This window comes from Scyliorhinus torazame, chromosome 13 (assembly GCF_047496885.1).
Source record: "Scyliorhinus torazame isolate Kashiwa2021f chromosome 13, sScyTor2.1, whole genome shotgun sequence".
Lineage (NCBI taxonomy): Eukaryota > Metazoa > Chordata > Chondrichthyes > Carcharhiniformes > Scyliorhinidae > Scyliorhinus > Scyliorhinus torazame.
The window spans coordinates 67,438,964-67,456,466 of record NC_092719.1 but is presented as its reverse complement, the minus strand read 5'-3'; the positions used below and the strand labels follow the sequence as shown (position 1 = coordinate 67,456,466).

At 47.5% G+C, this 17,503-nt stretch overlaps 1 protein-coding gene across 3 annotated transcripts in view; it reads right to left on the bottom strand.

Moving 5' to 3' along the window:
- Window positions 1-8,349: 8,349 nt before the first annotated feature.
- Window positions 8,350-17,503, bottom strand: part of ptpro (protein tyrosine phosphatase receptor type O) — a 273,680-nt gene continuing 264,526 nt past the window's right edge. For all 3 annotated transcript variants that reach the window (XM_072471710.1, XM_072471711.1, XM_072471712.1), the window contains 4 exons: window positions 15,927-16,081; window positions 11,722-11,857; window positions 10,989-11,109; window positions 8,350-10,439 (listed from right to left, as the gene is read on the bottom strand). In XM_072471710.1, the coding sequence (XP_072327811.1) occupies window positions 10,999-11,109; window positions 11,722-11,857; window positions 15,927-16,081 (402 nt within the window). In that variant the 3' untranslated portion in view covers window positions 8,350-10,439; window positions 10,989-10,998. The remainder of the gene's footprint in view (window positions 10,440-10,988; window positions 11,110-11,721; window positions 11,858-15,926; window positions 16,082-17,503) is intronic.

Below are 17,503 nucleotides of genomic sequence, written 5' to 3'. Positions count from 1 at the left end.
GCCCACACAGAGTACACAAGGAGAAACTGTTCGCATTCCTGATAGGATCCAGAACGAGCGGGCTCAGATTTAAAGTAATTTGTAAAATAAACAACAGCGATGTGAGGAAAAACATTTTCACGCAGTGAGTGGTTAACGTCTGGAATCCACTGCCTAAGAGAATGGTGGAGGCAGATTCAATAGAAAAATTCAAAAGGCAATTGAACTCTTATCTGAACGATTCGGGGGGTACCATAGCTTTGAGCCAGGGAAGTGGGATGGAAATTTTCAGAGGTGGGAGGAGAAAGTAATTAGAACACTGGTATTATCAGGTATTACAGTACCCAAGAGGCCGAAGACCATTGGTTGAACCTAGGAGTTTACCATTGGCTGTTGGTATGTAGCTCCGCCTTGACAGGCAGGGTATAAGAACCGGTGCCGTCCCAGCAGCCCTCACTTTCTGTACCGAAGCTGCTGGGGAACAGTTCTAGTCGATTAAAACCTTCAGTTATGTTACAACCTCGTCTTTGAGTGTAATTGATCGTCCATTAATTTAATCGACTACACTAAAGCTGGAAGAATGGATCTCCGAATCAAGTCGGAGTGTCTACAACTCAGCCCCCACGCGGAGAACTCGGCGGCCATATTTAAGCACTGGCTGGCGTGCTTTAAAGGCTACCTCGAGACGGCCGGAGGCACCCCCCTCAGGAGAACAGAAACTGCATCTCCTGTACTCGAGAGTAAGCCCTGGGATCTTCACCCTCATCGAGGAGGCGGAGTACTACGATGCTGCGATCGAACTGTTAAAAGGACATTATATCTGTCCTGTAAACCACGTCTACGCACGTCACCTGCTCGCAACTAGACCGCAAAGCCACGGGGAATCGCTGGAGGACTTCTACCGTGCGCTACTGGTGCTGGGCAGAAACTGTGGCTGCCCGCGAGTTTCGGGGAGCGAGCACACGGAACTTCTAATCCTGGATGCCTTCGTAGCAGGTATGAGCTCCTCAGAGATCCGCCAAAGACTCTTAAAAAAGGACACCCTGGGACTGAGAGAGGCACGGGCCCTGGCAGGGTCCATGGGTGTTGCCTCCAGAAACGCGCAGTCCTATGCGCCTGACGGCGTGGCGGCCCCCTGGGCTGTGTGGCATCCCGCAGCACCAGCCCCACTGACCTTCCCCGTGTCCCCGCAGGCCTGCGCTGTAAGACGGCCCGCTAACTCCCTCGGGCCCCGCTGTTTCTTCTGCGGGCAGGCGAAGCGTCCCCGCACGCGCTGCCCGGCCCGCACCTCCACCTGCAAAGGGTGCGGCAAGAAGGGCCATTTTGTGGGGGTCTGCCAGGCACGAGCCGTGGCCGCGGTCTCCAGCGACTCCGGACCACCGCGGCAATCTTCCCCTCGGGCCCCAGGCGGCCAGCAATCACCGCCACCCCCCTTTCCTAGGGCCACGTCCGACCCATGGGCGCGGCCATCTTGCCCCTTGGACACCACGCTGGACGGATGGGCACCGCCATTTTGTTCACCCCCGCCGCCATTTTGTCCATCCCCGACCACCATGTGCGATCCATGGGAGACACCATCTTGTATGGGGCCCCAGCACGGCCGACTACACGCTACCCGATCACAACCCGCAACTGCTCCATCTGGCCTCGGTGACGCAGGACCAAAATCGACCTCGGACGCTCGCAACTACAACGTCGACGGTGTTCATCAACGGCCACGAGACGTTTTGCCTGATCGACTCTGGGAGCACAGAGAGCTTTATACACCCCGACACGGTAAGGCGCTGTTCACTTGTTACCCACCCTGTAAACTAAAGAATCTCCCTGGCCTCCGGGTCACACACGGTGGAGATAAAGGGGTTCTGCCTAGCAGACCTCACTGTCCAAGGCAGGAAATTCAACAATTGCTGCACCTCTGCGCGGCTAAACTCCTGGGGTTGGACTTCCAATGTAACTTGCAAAGCCTGACCTTCAAATTCGGTGGCCCTATACCACCCCTTACTGTCTGCGGCCTCGCGACCCTTGAGGTCGACCCGCCTTCCCTGGAGCAGACGGTACAGTGCCCAGGACCGGACCTTCATCAGGTCAGAGGTCCAAAGGCTACTGAGGGAAGGGGTCATTGAAGCTAGCAACAGTCCCTGGAGAGCTCAAGTAGTGGTGGTAAAGACCAGGGAGAAGCATAGGATGGTCATCGACTACAGTCAGACCATCAACAGGTTTACGCAGGTGGATGCGTACCCTCTCCCTCGCATATCCAACCTGGTGAACAGGATCGCGCAATACAAGGTCTTCTCCACGGTGGATCTCAAGTCCGCTTACCATCAGCTACCCCTCCGCACTAGTGACCGCAAGTACACTGCCTTCGAAGCAGAAGGGCGGCTCTACCAATTTTTAAGGGTTCCCTCTGGTGTCACTAATGGGGTCACGGTCTTCCAACGCGAGATGGACCGAATGGTTGACCGGTACAGCTTACGCGCAACGTTCCTGTATATGGATAACGTCACCATCTGTGGCCATGACCAGCAGGACCACGACACCAACCTCTGGAAATTCCGCGAAAATCCTCACCTTAACGTATAATAAGGATAAATGCGTATTTAGCACCGACCGCCTAGCCATCCTCGGCTACATGGTGCGAAATGGAGTTATAGGCCCCGACCCTGAACGCACGCGCCCCCTTATGGAATTCCCCCTCCCTCACTGCCCCAAGTCCCTGAAGCGCTGCCTTGGGTTTTTCAGTTATTACGCACAGTGGGTCCCTAACTACGCAGACAAAGCCCAACCCCTAATCCAGTCCACAACCTTCCCTGTCGACGGAGGCCCGCCAGGCCTTCTGCCGCATCAAAGCAGACATTGCAAAGGCCACGATGCGCGCCATTGACGAGTCCATCCCCTTCCAGGTCGAGAGCCCCTCAACCAAGCGGGCAGACCCGTGGCCTTCTTCTCCCGTACCCTCCAATCTTCCAAAATTCGCCATTCCTCGGTCGAAAAAGAGGCGCAAGCCATAGTAGAAGCTGTGCGACATTGGAGGCATTACCTGGCCGGCAGGAGATTCATTCTCCTCACTGACCAACGGTCGGTGGCGTTCATGTTTGATAATGCACAGCGGGGCAAGATAAAGAACGACAAGATCTTACGGTGGAGGATAGAACTCTCCACCTACAACTACGAGATCTTGTACCGTCCTGGGAAGCTAAACAAGCCTTCCGATGTCCTGTCCCGCGGCACGTGTGCCACCGCACAAGTGGACCGTCTCCGAGCCCTCCACGAGGACCTCTGCCACCCAGGGGTCACTTGTTTTTTCCACTTCATTAAGACCCGCAACCTGCCCTACTCCATTGAGGAGGTCAGGACAGTCACCGGGGACTGCCAAATCTGCGCAGAGTGCAAACCGCACTTCTACCGGCCAGAGAGGGCGCACCTGATGAATAATCATAGAATTTACAGTGCAGAAGGAGGCCATTCGGCCCATCGAGTCTGCACCGGCTCCCGGAAAGAGCACCCTACCCAAGGTTCAACACCTCCACCCTATCCCCATAACCCAGTAACCCCACCCAACACTAAGGGCAATTTTGGACACTAAGGGCAATTTATCATGGCCAATCCACCTAACCTACACATCTTTGGACTGTGGGAGGAAACCGGAGCACCCGGAGGAAACACACGCACACACGGGGAGGACGTGCAGACTCCGCACAGACAGTGACCCAAGCCGGAATCGAACCTGGGACCCTGGAGCTGTGAAGCAATTGTGCTATCCACAATGCTACCGTGCTGCCCGAAGGCTTCCAGTCCCTTTGAACACTTCAGCATGGACTTCAAAGGCCCCCTCCTCTCCACCAACCGCAACACGTATTTCCTGGACATGATTGACGAGTACTCCCGGTTCCCATTCGCCATCCCCTGCCCCGATATGACCGCAAACACCATCATCAAGGCCCTCCAGGGTATTTTTACACTGTTCGGGTTCCCCGCGTACATACACAGTAATAGGGGGTCCTCCTTTATGAGCGCTGAACTGCGTCAATTCCTGCTCAGCAAGGGCATCGCCTCGAGCAGGACGACCAGTTACAACCCCCGGGGAAATGGGCAGGTAGAGAGGGAGAACGGAACGGTCTGGAAGACGGTTCTACTGGCCCTACGGTCCAGGAATCTCCCAGTCTCCCGCTGGCAAGAAGTCCTCCCGGAGGCCCTCCACGCCATCCGGTCGCTGCTCTGTACAACTACCAATCAGACACCTCATGAACGTCTCCTTGTCTTCCCCAGGAAGTCCTCCTCCGGGACCTCGCTCCCAACCTGGCTAGCGACACCCGGACCCATTCTGCTTCGGAAGCACGTGCGGGCGCTCAAGACAGACCCGTTGGTCGAGAGGGTCCACCTGCTGCACGTTAACCCCCAGTACGCCTACGTGGCGTTTCCTGACGGCCGGCAAGATACAGTCTCCCTCCGGGACCTGCCGCCCGCCGGAACCCCACGCGCACCCGAACCATTACACCCCCTACCCACCCACAGCACCTCACTGGAGGGTCAGTCCTCCTGCCACTCCTACCTAGGCCATCCCACCCACTTATGCCCCCTACAGGCGCCCCCCTCTCGGCCCAACCGTTGGCCCCACCAGTGCCGTCTTGGGGTGACGAAGCTGCCATGGAGGTTGAAGCCACGCTCCCGGAGTCGCAGATGGCCGGAACCCCACCAGAATCACCACCGAAGCCCAGACGATCCAGGAGGACGACCAGGCCACCCGACCGACTGATTGTTTCACTGTAACTATAACCGTAAACGTACACTGAATGTATATATCTTCCACGATTGTAAAATATTCTCAACAACTCTGTAAAGAGGTATCACGGTACCTCCATATCTGATCATACCATGTAGATGCAATTGTAACCACTGGCCACCAACCCTGCTGGACCCTTTTTTTAACAGGGGGTGAATATGGTATTATCAGGTATTACAGTACCCAAGAGGCCGAAGACCATTGGTTAAACCGAGGAGTTTACCATTGGCTGTTGGTATGTAGCTCCGCCTTGACAGGCGGGGTCTAAGAACCGGTGCCGTCTCAGCAGCCCTAACTTTCTGTACCGAAGCTGCTGGGGAACAGTTCTAGTCGATTAAAGCCTTCAGTTATGTTCCAACCTCGTCTGTGAGTGTAATTGATCGTGCATCAAACACTAAAAGATTTATTTCTTGCGGGTCGTTTTGCGGGATTGAAGGAGCTGGGAGTGAAGTATGGGCTGGAGCAGAGGGAAATATTTAGATGCATGTAGGTTCGAGATTTTGCCAGAAAGGAGATACAGAGCTTCCCAGTAGAGCCGGCTTCCACATTGCTGGAGGAGGTGCTGATGACGGGGGGGGGGGGGGCTGGAGAAGAGGGTAGTATCAGCGGTTTATGGGGCTATTTTGGAGGAGGAGAAGGCACCACAAGAAGGGATCAAGGCAAAGTGGGCGGAAGAGTTGGGAGAGGGTATGGAGGAGGGATTCTGGTTTGAGGTGCTCCAGAGGGTGAACGCCTCCACCTCGTGTGCGAGTTTGGGCTGATACAGCTGAAGGTGGTATATAGAGCACACCATACAAGGGCGAGGATGAGCTGGCTTCTTGAGGGGGTAGAAGATGTGTGTGAACGTTGCGCGGGAGGCCCGCAAACCGCGTTCATATGTTTTTCTCCTGTCCAAAGCTGGAGGATTACTGGAAGGAGGTGTTTAGGGTAATCTCTAAAGTGGTGCACGTGAAACTGGACCCAGGCCCTCGGGAGGCCATATTCGGGGTGTCGGACCAGCCGGGGTGGGAAACGGGTGCGGAGGCAGATGTTGTAGCCTTCGACTTGTTGATCGCCCGAAGGTGGATCCTGTTAGGGTGGAGATCAACCTCTCCACCCTGTGCCCTGGCGTGGCGGGGGGACCTGCTGGAATTCTTAACGCTTGAAAAGGTCAAATTTTAACTGAGGGGAAGGATGGAGGGGTTCTACAATTCATGGGTGTTATTCATTATGTACTTTCGAGAATTGGATCACATCGAACATTAGGGGGGTTGGGGGCTGGGAGGATTGGTGGGAGGAGAGGGACTGTATGTGTTAATGGTGACTATGGGTGATTCCTGATTCCTTTTTGTTATTTGTGTATGTTAACATGCGGGCCAATATCTGAGTTTTGGTGGGGGGATGGGATCGTTGTTATTGATATGGGGATTGACATTCGTTACTGATTATTGTTTATTGTTAGGTGTAAATTTGGGAGAAAATGTGAAAAAAGACAATAAAAAAATATTTTAAAAAAAACTCTTATCTGAAAAGGGAGAACGTGCAGGGTTACGGGGGGAAGGTAGGGGAATGGCATTCTTGCTCATTTGGAGTCAATGCAGAACCGAGGGGCCAAATGGCAGCCTCTTGCGCTGTAAATATTATGCGGTTCTGTGAAATTTTAAATGTACATGTTCCTTGCTGCGTAGACACATCTTAACCATTAAGTTAGATATGGCTGATCTGTATCTTAACACTGTTACCCTCTTTGGATCCATAACCCTAAATCACTTGCCCAACAAAAATCCATCAATTTCAGTTCTGAAGTTTTCAGTTAAACTGGTCTTACCATCTTTTTGGGGGCAAGAGTATTCCAGATTTCCGCTACTGTGTGAAGCAGTGCTTCTGAACAGCAACACAGAACTCATTTTGGTTACGTCAATTTGTTCCAGTTCCCCAGCGGAAATGGTTCCTCTCTCCTATCAAATCTTTTTAACATCTTAAAAATATTACCCTTTCATCGTTTATACCCGAGGGAATACAAACCTAGGCTATGCTACTTGACATTTCTGCTGAATCTGCATTGCAGCCCACTCCAATGAATATACCCAGCCTTTGGTGATGTAGGAGGCCTTGCAGCATCGTGGGCAGAGTACCTACCTCCGTACCAGAAGCTCCGGGTTCGATTCCCACTCCAGGAGTTGATGGTCAAGGAAGGTGCGCTCAGAACGCGGCCAAACTGGTTGAGTGTCAAACTGCAAAATCCTTGGAAACAGATGGAAATCTGCCTCAGTGCACCACTCGGTGCAAGGAGAGAATTGGAATTAGGTTAAGTGCCCTGACTGAATGCAATGGTCCAGATGTAGTTTAACCAGAGCTTTATAAAACTGTAGGATCATTTATATCCAGCCCTTTTAAGATGATGGTTAATGCCCCATTAACCTTTAAATTTATTTTTTGTACCTGCCCGCTAGTTTTTGAAATTTCTGTAAATCTTTCTTGCTCCTACATAGATCCCAGCACCTCACCATTTAGGAAATACTCTTATTGATCTATCTTGGGTCTAGAGTGGTGTCCTCACACTTGCCCACATTGAACACCATCTCCTTCCGTTTTGTTGGTTCGTTTATTCTATCAATGTCTTTTTTAACTTTCTGCTTCTATCTACATTACTTACAGTGCTATCTACCTTAAATGTTGGCAGCAAATTTGGGCGTATGGAGTTCTGTTCCTTCATCTAAGGCATTTGTTTAGCTCAGTTGGCTGGACAGCTGGTTTGTGATGCAGAACGAGACCAACAGCACGGGTTCAATCCCCGTACTGGCTGAGGTTATTCAGAAGGCCCCGCCTTCTCAACCTTGCCTCTCGTCTGAGTTGAGGTGATCCTCAAGACTGGTGATCCTCACCACCAGTCTGCTCTCCCCCTCAAAGGAGAAAAGCAGCCTATGCAGCTGGGCCTATGGTGACTTTACTTACTTCACATATGGTGAAAAGCTGAGCCCAGGGACAGTTCCCTGGAGGCCACCACCAATCACACCCTGCCCACTGGAGTGTACATGTGAGGTTATACATTTTGGGATGGAAAGCAGTAGATTGGGAATGTACACTCAATGGGAAGACCTGAGAGTTCAGGTCAATAATTCCCTGAGTGTGTGAATTCAGGCAGATGAAATCAAAACAACAGCAAAATGCATTTTGGGTTCATAATTAGGAGCATAGAGTGCACAAGTAAAATAGTAATTTGTACTAAAGATGGGTTAGGCCACATAATACTGCGGTGCAGTTCTGCTTTCCCAATTATAGAAAGGAATAAAGCTTGGAATACAGAAAGATTGATGCCTCTAGATAACACCAGGGATAGGAAACTGCTGAGACAGAGAAGATATAAAGGAGATTTTTAAGATTAAAGAAAGTTTGGGAGCTGCTGATGAAGGGGCCATCAATTTAAAGTTTTTGACAAGGAAAGAAGTTGGGAAAAACCTCTTCACATGGGTGGGGGGATGGAGCGTCAACACACAAGGGAGGAGAGAAAGGCCAAGTTTTTGGACTGTTTAGCGAAGGCATAAAGATGTTATTAATCCTTGATAACCTGAATTGGTCACAGTTCAGGTGGAAAACAAATCACAAGCCAGTGCAAACTAATGATTTATTGTCAGCGAGGTTTTCTTATATTGGTGCATTCCAAGTACTGGCACAGTTCAAAGCTGAAAAATCTACACTACAGCAAGCCACCGAAAAATAAATTAGAGAAACTGTATAATACAAAGATTTCATGTACAAATATGATTTCTTACGAATGGTACAAAAGTGAGCGACAAACGGCCAAAACTAGTGTTGCACCTTTTTTTCTGAATCTTCACTTAAGCCCGGCATATCAAATATTGCACCATGCTTTTGGTATCTTTGTGTAATGGCCGTTTCTGGTTTTATCCTGAACAACAGGAGGTCACGGGTATAACCACCGGAATGAATTATTCTCTTCTACCTCATTGAAAACTTAACACTTCAGAAATGCAAGTTTGTGTTGGCAAAGCATTATAACATAGTAATAATTCAACCAAAGGTTGAGCAATATCTGGTTGTTACACTTAAGAATAATTTGGAGAACTTTACAGACTATTCCTAAAATGTGTTTGCAGATATCCTGCTTCGTAACCATGATGGCTGAAGGCTAGAGATTTGCCATGGGCTCGCATCCTATTTTTAAGCAATGTGACAAGTGTGAGTTTCGCCCATCATTTTGAGTTCAATTTACGCTGCTTTTTAAATATGCCTTTTAAAATGATGCAAACCCAAATCCCACGATCAGCTGATATCCCGCTAATTATTGGTGCTTTACAGATGATCCCAACCCTAAACTTGTAATTGTTTTTACAGGTCTGCTTTGAGGTAACCGGTTTTCTTACCACTGTCGGATTACAGTTCAACAGCAATCAGCAGCTGGTGCTGAATCATGCACTGACTGTCCCGTGTAGCTTTTATTTTTGGGGGGGTAAATTTCCTGTGACAAATCATAGATCACAGAATCCCTACAGTGCATAAGGAAGCCATTTGGCCCATCGAATCTGCACCGACCCTTCCAAAAGAACACTGTACCTAGGCCCACCCTATCCTCATGGCCCCATGCATTGATCATAGCCCTTCCACCTAACCTGCACACCTTTGGACACTAAGGGGCAATTTAGCATGGCCAATCCCCCCTAACCTGCAGTTCTTTGGACTGTGGGAGGAAACTGGAGCAGCCGGAGGAAACCCATGCAGACACGGGAGAACGTGCAAACTCCACACAGAAAGTGACCCAAGGCCGGAATTGAACCCGTGTCCATGGAGCTGTGAGGCAGCAGTGCTCATCACTTCCAGCATTTTTTGCACCTTTTGAAAAATACAAAATGTTTTACATGATTTAAATCTACTCAAGTATTCAAGTGATCTTTTGCTGTTGCTCCATTTATATTCAGAGCCCCACTTTTATGTGCATCAGTCATGTGATTTTTTTTTTTAAAGCTCTTTTCGGAGCCAGGAGAATTCAGCAGTCAAAAGGGCAAAGTGGGTGGATGTTGGAAAAAATGATCATAACGCAATATGAAACAGTGAATGTTACCTCATTTGCAGCACAACAATAACTGTCAAGACACATCAATGCATTACACAACATCAATAATAATTAACAGTATGTGCATTATTGAGGAATATTTCTCAGATCTGCAGTGCCAGATAAATCCTCTTATTCAACTACGTCCGATGCAAATGTAATTTATTATTGCATAAATACAATAATTTTTTTAATGTTACCTCCAGAACTTCCTCAGTCATTTCACAGTTTTTCACCATTTACATTAAAGTATGTATTTTTTTGGTTTGTATAAAAAAAAGGCTAGAAGATTCCAGGAAAGCAGACTTTTAGTGAAAGGTTATCTTTGTAAAATGGTGCATTAACTGAACAAGAGCAATGGAATGCAACACACTTCATTCTTTCTTCCCTATGCAGTTGTTGCTTGTACCCACTTTAAAACGTTTCAAATGAATTTGGTCCCACACTGAACTTTTCACTGCTGGAAACAGTTCAAAGACACTACAGGTACTTTAAGGCATCGCTCCAGAGCATTTGTTTCTTTGTATTTTCTTTTTGTCTCTCCGTTGCTCGTACTGATCCTCTGTGGTCAGAGCCAAGCACAGGATACCTGAAGCTTGGGCTAAAGAAGTGTGCTGCAAAGTTTGGAATCTGAAAGACAAGAGAACATTACACAGTACTGGAGGGTGGAAATGATGCAGTTGTAACTAGTGCAATCTTTAATCGTAAGCAATCACATTTTATTTCAGCAGGAACATCATGGAGAATTGCATCCCATTTCCTTGTTGAATAGCAGTGAGCTAGCTACCTGATTTTCAAGTGCATTATTGAAGGAACTTACAGGAATTACGTTTATCATATGCTGCAGGCAAGTTAAGCTGAGCCTTTCATGGTGCTTAGCTGTATACCTGGGAACCATGAAGAAAGATTAAATCAACGATTCCATCAACTTGCGAAGGATCTCAGGTTACTTATTTAAACAAATGCTGATGTTAAGATTGAAGATTTGTCCTCCAGCAAGGCACTAAAGATAGGCCTTTGCAAACATCCCAACAACATCACAACATTCAAACAGGACAATCTTGAGAGTAGGAGTTAAAGGCATTGGGTTACTGGAGCCGGAGCTCGGCTGGGTTGGACATCTATAGTCTGATGTTAATATACCAAGCAGTATACCGTTATATAACAAACCATTCGTACCCTGCAGGCCTCATAGCTGTGATGGTCGAGAATTCTCATATATCACATCACTGTTGCTGTACTGTTGCCTTCTCTTTTTCCACATCAGCTGCACACACCGATGAATGAAGATGTATTGCTCCTGAGTGAAAGAGTAAGATCATCATAACTATCTATCGTGAGCTACTCCCTTTTGGGGTTCATAATTAGTTAAGAAGTGAATCATATCAATTCAGTTAGAAGGAAAACCACAAGTTAAATATTTATCTGAGGTTTTTTCTATAATGCAGTATAACTATTCAACAGTACTTTTTGGGGGAATTTTATACCTCCTCTGTGCTTATTACAGTTGTCCTTGCTACAGTCTGTTGTATTGTCGCTGTCTGCTCTGTAGCTTTCTCCATCAAAGTGTCTCATAATCTGTGTTTATGATTCTTAATAGATTTGTTTCACAAATGTGATGTTAAACGTGCATGTCATTGAGGATGTTTCAAAGTCAATTACACACTGATCACTAGCGGAGCATTTAAAAATACTCCAGAAAGCAGTGAAACAAAATAGGCAGCACACAAATGTTCAGCCATGCTCATGAAGCTTTCTACTTTATCTACAAATTCAAAGAAAGTAAACTTAGAATTACACTAATTTCAATTAAACTCATGAACTAGTTTGCCTGGCTAGACTAATAGTTACACTTACTAGAGCAGAATGGCTGCAGTCTGTTTTCTCCTGTAAAACTCCATCCAGGACCTACCTCTGTCTGAACCATTGATGTCCGGTAATTACGCATTTCGGCCACCAGGCCCAGGATGTCTACATACTCGTGCTCAACGATGTGCTGCATGAGGCGATCAAGAGCTATAAAGGTTCCTGTCCTTCCCACACCAGCGCTAGACATGTCAGAAATAATTGAGTTAAATCATATTATTCTAAACAAAGAGCTTTAACCTTGATGCAGATATTGATTGAGCATTGACTGATCGATTAGTTGCTGCACTAAGACTATTAAAGAAATCTATTCTCATTACCGCAAATGGATATGTAATGAAATTCCCAGGAATCCTTGAATTTATACTTGTCCAGGGTGGAACATTTCCTAATTTGCTTTGTACGCTTAGGAAAGATTTCAAGGCTTTGGGGGGGGCAGCAGAGAAGATTTATCAGATTGGTAGAGTGTAGAGCGATTGGGGATGTGGGATTGTTCTACTCTGAGCAGAGAAGGTTAACAGTGATTTGATAGGAGGTGTTCAAAACTGTTTGAGATTTTGATAAGAGTGGATGTGGAGAAACTGTTTCCCATCGCAGGGGACTCACCAACTCTGATGAAAGGGATTCAGGGGTAAAAATTAGATTTGTTTACACCGTGAGTTGGAATGCACTGCCTGGAAGAGTAGTGGAAAAATATTCAATAGTAACCTTCAAAAGGAATTGAATATAATAATTATCTTTATTAGTGTCACAAGCAGGCTTACATTAACACTGCAATGAAGTTCCTGTGAAAAGCCCCTAGTCGCCACATTCCGGCACCTTTTTTGGGTGCACAGAGAGGGAATTCAGAATGTCCAATTCACCTAATAAGGACGTCTTTCGAGACTTGCGGGAGGAAACCGGAGTGCCCGGAGGAAGCCCTCGCAGACACGGGGAGAACGTGCAGACTCTGTACAGACATTGACCCAAGTGGGAATTGAACCTGGGACCCTGGTGCTGTGAAGCAACAGTGCTAACCACAGTGCTACTGTGCCGCCCGCTTAAAAACGGAGAAATGTATTGGGTATGGACACAGCAGGGGAGTGGGACTAATTGCTCTTTCAAAGGACTGGCATAGACACAATGGCCTCCTTTGGATTTGCATGATTCCACATGGTAAATATGGGGAAGAAAAGCTATTATCAAAATTCCTCTATACCCCAATTTACCTTGGCGAGTTGCTGCAGTATATCCTGTAGCTGGTACACACTGCAATAAACTTAATCTAAGGAGACTGTGCTCTCTACTTATTGATCTTTAAGTGAAGATCGTCACTATTGTAACATTAAACCTGTTAAAATAATTGTCTGACCCTACCTACAAGCACTGAATTAAAGTAAAACATTTTCCCAAAAAACTTAAAGAAATCTTTCCCAACTTGATTTGCATACAACCTGACTCCCACGGGAGCAGGATAATAATTTTATAAATTTTGAAATGCTTGAAAAACCTAAATTAAATTTTCACGTTTTTCTGTAGGCGATGGGCATTTCATAATTTGAGTAGATTTTGAGTCAACCTTTTCCTTTCAAACCTGGGGACCTTCATTTTATGATGCAGTACAGAAATGTGATTGTGATCTGCTCCGGAACTCTAATCTAGGTCTCCATTTAAGTGGTTGTAAGGGGAATATTCAAAATGGATTCAATAATTCCAAGCACTCAAATATTTTCTCAATCCTGCACCACCATGGCGGAGGGGTAGGAGAGATGATACCCGGAGCAAGTCACCTTAGCTGCTCTTCTAATCCAGCATCAGTTTAGCAATAGTCAGGCCCTGGGAATACGACCAGAGATTGCATGTGTTGAGAAAATAAAAATTAACTTTCACTATTGAACTATAAAGGACTTCAGAAAGTGAGTTTTTTCACACTAAAGTCATAAACCATTTAAAGAATGCACTTATTTAACCTTTTACCTTTTCATAATTTAAGTACATGCAGGGCAGAATTCTTTCCTAGGCGCGTGTGTCACTGGCAAGGCCTAATTGGCCTTTATTGTGTGATGTGCTCGGAAAGTTCAGAAGACAGTTAAGAGTCAACCACATTGCTGTGGATCTGGAGTCACATGTAGGCCAGACCAGGTAAAGATGGAAGATTTCCTTGACAATTGACAATGATTTTTCATTCAGCATTGCTGGGAATAGCTTTTTAGCTAGTATAGCTTATTTCGCTCTATTTGAGGAGCAAATATTGGTAAGTAATATTCAAGCCCATCTTTCCTAATACTACCACCCGTCTTTTTTTATATAATGAAGGGATAGATTAGGAAAGCTTTTTAAAAAATAAATTTAGAGTCCCCAATTCATTTTTTCCAATTAAGGGGCAATTTAGCATGGTCAATCCACCTACCCTGCACATCTTTGGGTTGTGGTGGCGAAACACACGCAAACACGGGGAGAATGTGCAAATTCCACACGGACAGCGACCCAGAGCCGAGATCGAACCTGGGGCCTCGGCGCTGTGAGGCAGCAATGCTAACCACCGCCACCGTGCTGCCCAGGAAAGTTTTTTTTAAACACCGGAGTTGTTAGAAAATGGAATTCCTACTAGAAGCAAAATCCAGAATAATTTGTAAAAGGGAAATGTAAACTCGCATGTAAAAGGGCAATTTAAAAGGATATGGTGAACAAGCAGGGTACTAGGATTAACTGCATAATTCTTTCAAAAAGCTAACGCTGACACAATGAGCTGAATTACCGCCTCCTGTGATTCAAAATTCTGACATTCATGGAGGAAAGGAAGGAAACTTGCACTTTTGTATCTTTTACATCAGTTAGTACAGAGATGAGGAGAAATTATTTTCTCTGAGGGTCGCGAGTCTTTGGAACTTTCTTTCTCAAAAGGCAGAGCTAGATAGATTCCCGATTAGCAGAGGGATGAAAGGTTATCGGGGGTAAGTGGCAACGCGGACTTGAGGTTACAATCAGATCACCGTAACCATAATAAATGGTGAAGTAGGCTCGAGGGGCCGAGTGGCCTACTTCTCCTAATTCATACGTTCATTTATAAACCGGTGGCTGAATTACATGCAACAAAGGTCCTAGAGAGTTCAAATTAATGAATGGCCAATTAATCTGCTTTTGTGATATTGACTGAGGGATGAATGTCGAGTAGCTTAATACATTTCGACTCACCTCCTACAACGCAGCTGAGCTGTATTTGGGGGAAAAAAAACTATCCTGCATGTCTGAGTTCACTTGAATAAGCAAACAATGGAATTGTAGGCTAGTAAAAACAAAAAGTTTCTCCTCGTTGGATTTTAAAGAAAGAAAACGCAGCAGGTTAGACCAGAATTGTCAGAAGAGGACTTCTACAGGACGTGGAAGCCATTCACCAATTTGTTCCAAGACCTGTTCACAGCCAGCAACCAGGAGAGTAAGGAGGGGTAGGGTGGAAGACATGGGTGGGCCACAGGATAGAGAGGTAAAGGGAAGGGAGGGAGGAAGGGTGAAGGCACGCAAAAAGAACACGAGGGACAAGCAGGATGGACAAAGCCGCACGGGACAGATCCACGGGCAAGCTAAGGCCCAAAGCAAACTGTAAATAAATTCTGGTAAATACGAGTTTTGACCATATTGGGGAATGTAAAATATGTATGCTGACTGAAGGGGGGTCACAGCCACAGTTGTAGTGAAGATACCTGCTTGTGAATACGTGTGGTGGTTTTTGGCGCGGTTTTGTAATTTATAAATTGTTGGATACAAAATCTGAAAACACAATAAAAACATTTTTGAAAAAAGACCAGAAGTAGTGCAAGAGTTCTGAATTTTGAAATATAGAGTAGCATTTCTGTTATCCAGCATTTTACCAACCGGAATTCCCTATCAACCGGAATTCTGGGGTTAGGCCTGTTTTCCTTTCTGATTGGGCTTGTCAGAGTCACTGTTAATAGCTGACGGTGGCCTGCCTTCGCTCCAGTCTCGGCCTCCTCCTGATCTGCAGCACCCCCTACCCGCCGCTTCACTCACTCCGTTTGCCCACTCCCGCACCTCCTGAGACCTCAACGCATCATCCTGGAGTTTTCCCATTGGATGCAAATGTGCCTCACAACTCGCGTTAACCGCCATATTTGATTAACTGGCCCCTCTCATTCCCAGCACATGCAGGAAAACATAGATTCTCCTTTATTTCTTCTCTTCAACCTGCAGTGAAGACTTACTTGAGCACAATTCAATTTTATTAAAATAATCAAATCATTCAAACAGACTCGCCTGCAGTGCACCACTATCGGCCCGGGTCTCTCCATCGTCTCCTGACGGACCAACTGTACAAACTGGAGGATGTTCTCTGCTGTGGTACCAGTAGGGACACCATGATCGGGCCATGCCACATAATTATAGTGAATCACCCTCTGAACTTCATCAGCCTGTGCAAAAGACACATTTGTGGAGAATTTATTACAGTGAACTGCATGAATTAAATCTAAGCAAGGCCGTGTTGTGCTCAAAATAAACTCCCACCACCCTGTAATCACTTCCCGTTTCAATTTTAATATAACATTTCAGATGTTCTCCCTGTGCCTCTCCCCGTGGCTGCGTGGGTTTCCTCCGGGCGCTCTGGTTTCCTCCCACAGTCCAAGGATATGCAGGTTAGGTGGCTTGGCCTTTCTAAATTGCCCCTCAGTGCCCCAAATTGTGCAGGTTAGCTGGAGTTACAGAGGTAGGGCGGGATGTGGGCCTGAGTGGGGTGCTCTTTCAGAGGGTCGGTGCAGACTAGATGGGCCGAATGGCCACCTTCTGCACTGTAGGGATTCTATGATGTGAACAGATGAAATTTTGTCTGCGACCTTCGCTCATGTACTCCCCTGGACCAGAGCTCCTTACTGAGAATGAAATCACAGCTGGGACCCAGCAAAGGAGAGAGAGTGAAATTAGGGGATTCAGTTCATTTAACAATATTATCATGTAAAATGTGCAATAAGCAATTCAATGCATGCTGCCAAGAAATGGGTAAAATAAGCAACCAGTGTACAGACAAGGGGCTGGATTCACCGCTAAACAACGGCAAAATCGTGTTTGGTGACGGGGCGGAGAGTCCGTTATGGCGCAATATCGGGAGCAGCGCCAGTTTTTGTATTCTCTGCCCCGTGAAAAGCTAGGAGTACACCGCGCCAATTATCCACCGCCTCAGGCTATTGCCTGAGGCCCTCCCCGCGATGCTCCGTCCCCGACCGGCCGAGTTCCCGGCGGCGTGGGACTCTCACGGTCTCACCCGACCGGGAACCTCGCGTGGCGGCTGCGGACTCAGTCCGGGGCCACCACAGTTGGGGGAGGGCCGATCCGCGGGCGGGGGGGGTGTTTCATTCGGAGCTGGGGGCACTGTGGACGGGCGGTTCGGACGCGTGAGCGACCGATGGGGACACTACATCTGCGGTCCGGGTCCGCGGGCTGAGTCCGCCATGGAGCATGGCGTGACCGCTGCAGGCCGCCGCCGTGCACATGCGCGGCCTCGGAACCGGAAGTGCTCAGGGCCGTATCGGCAGCTAGAGCTGCGAGCTCTACGCTGCCTCCCTACTAGCCCCCAGCAAAACGGGGAATCGGTGGCTGTTTTACGCCAATTTTCCTGGCGTAAAAGACCAGGGGTTTCACGCCAGAGTGGGGACTTAGTCTCCAAAACGGAGAATCCAGCCCAAGGGCTGCGATTCTACGACCGAATCGGGAGCGGCGCCTGTTTTCGGATGTTCCGCCCCTCCAAAACGGCATCATTGAGGATTACGGCGCACGCCACTGGGACGGCCTCAGGCCCTTACCTGAAGGGCCTCCCCCGATGCTCTGCCCCCGATGGGCTG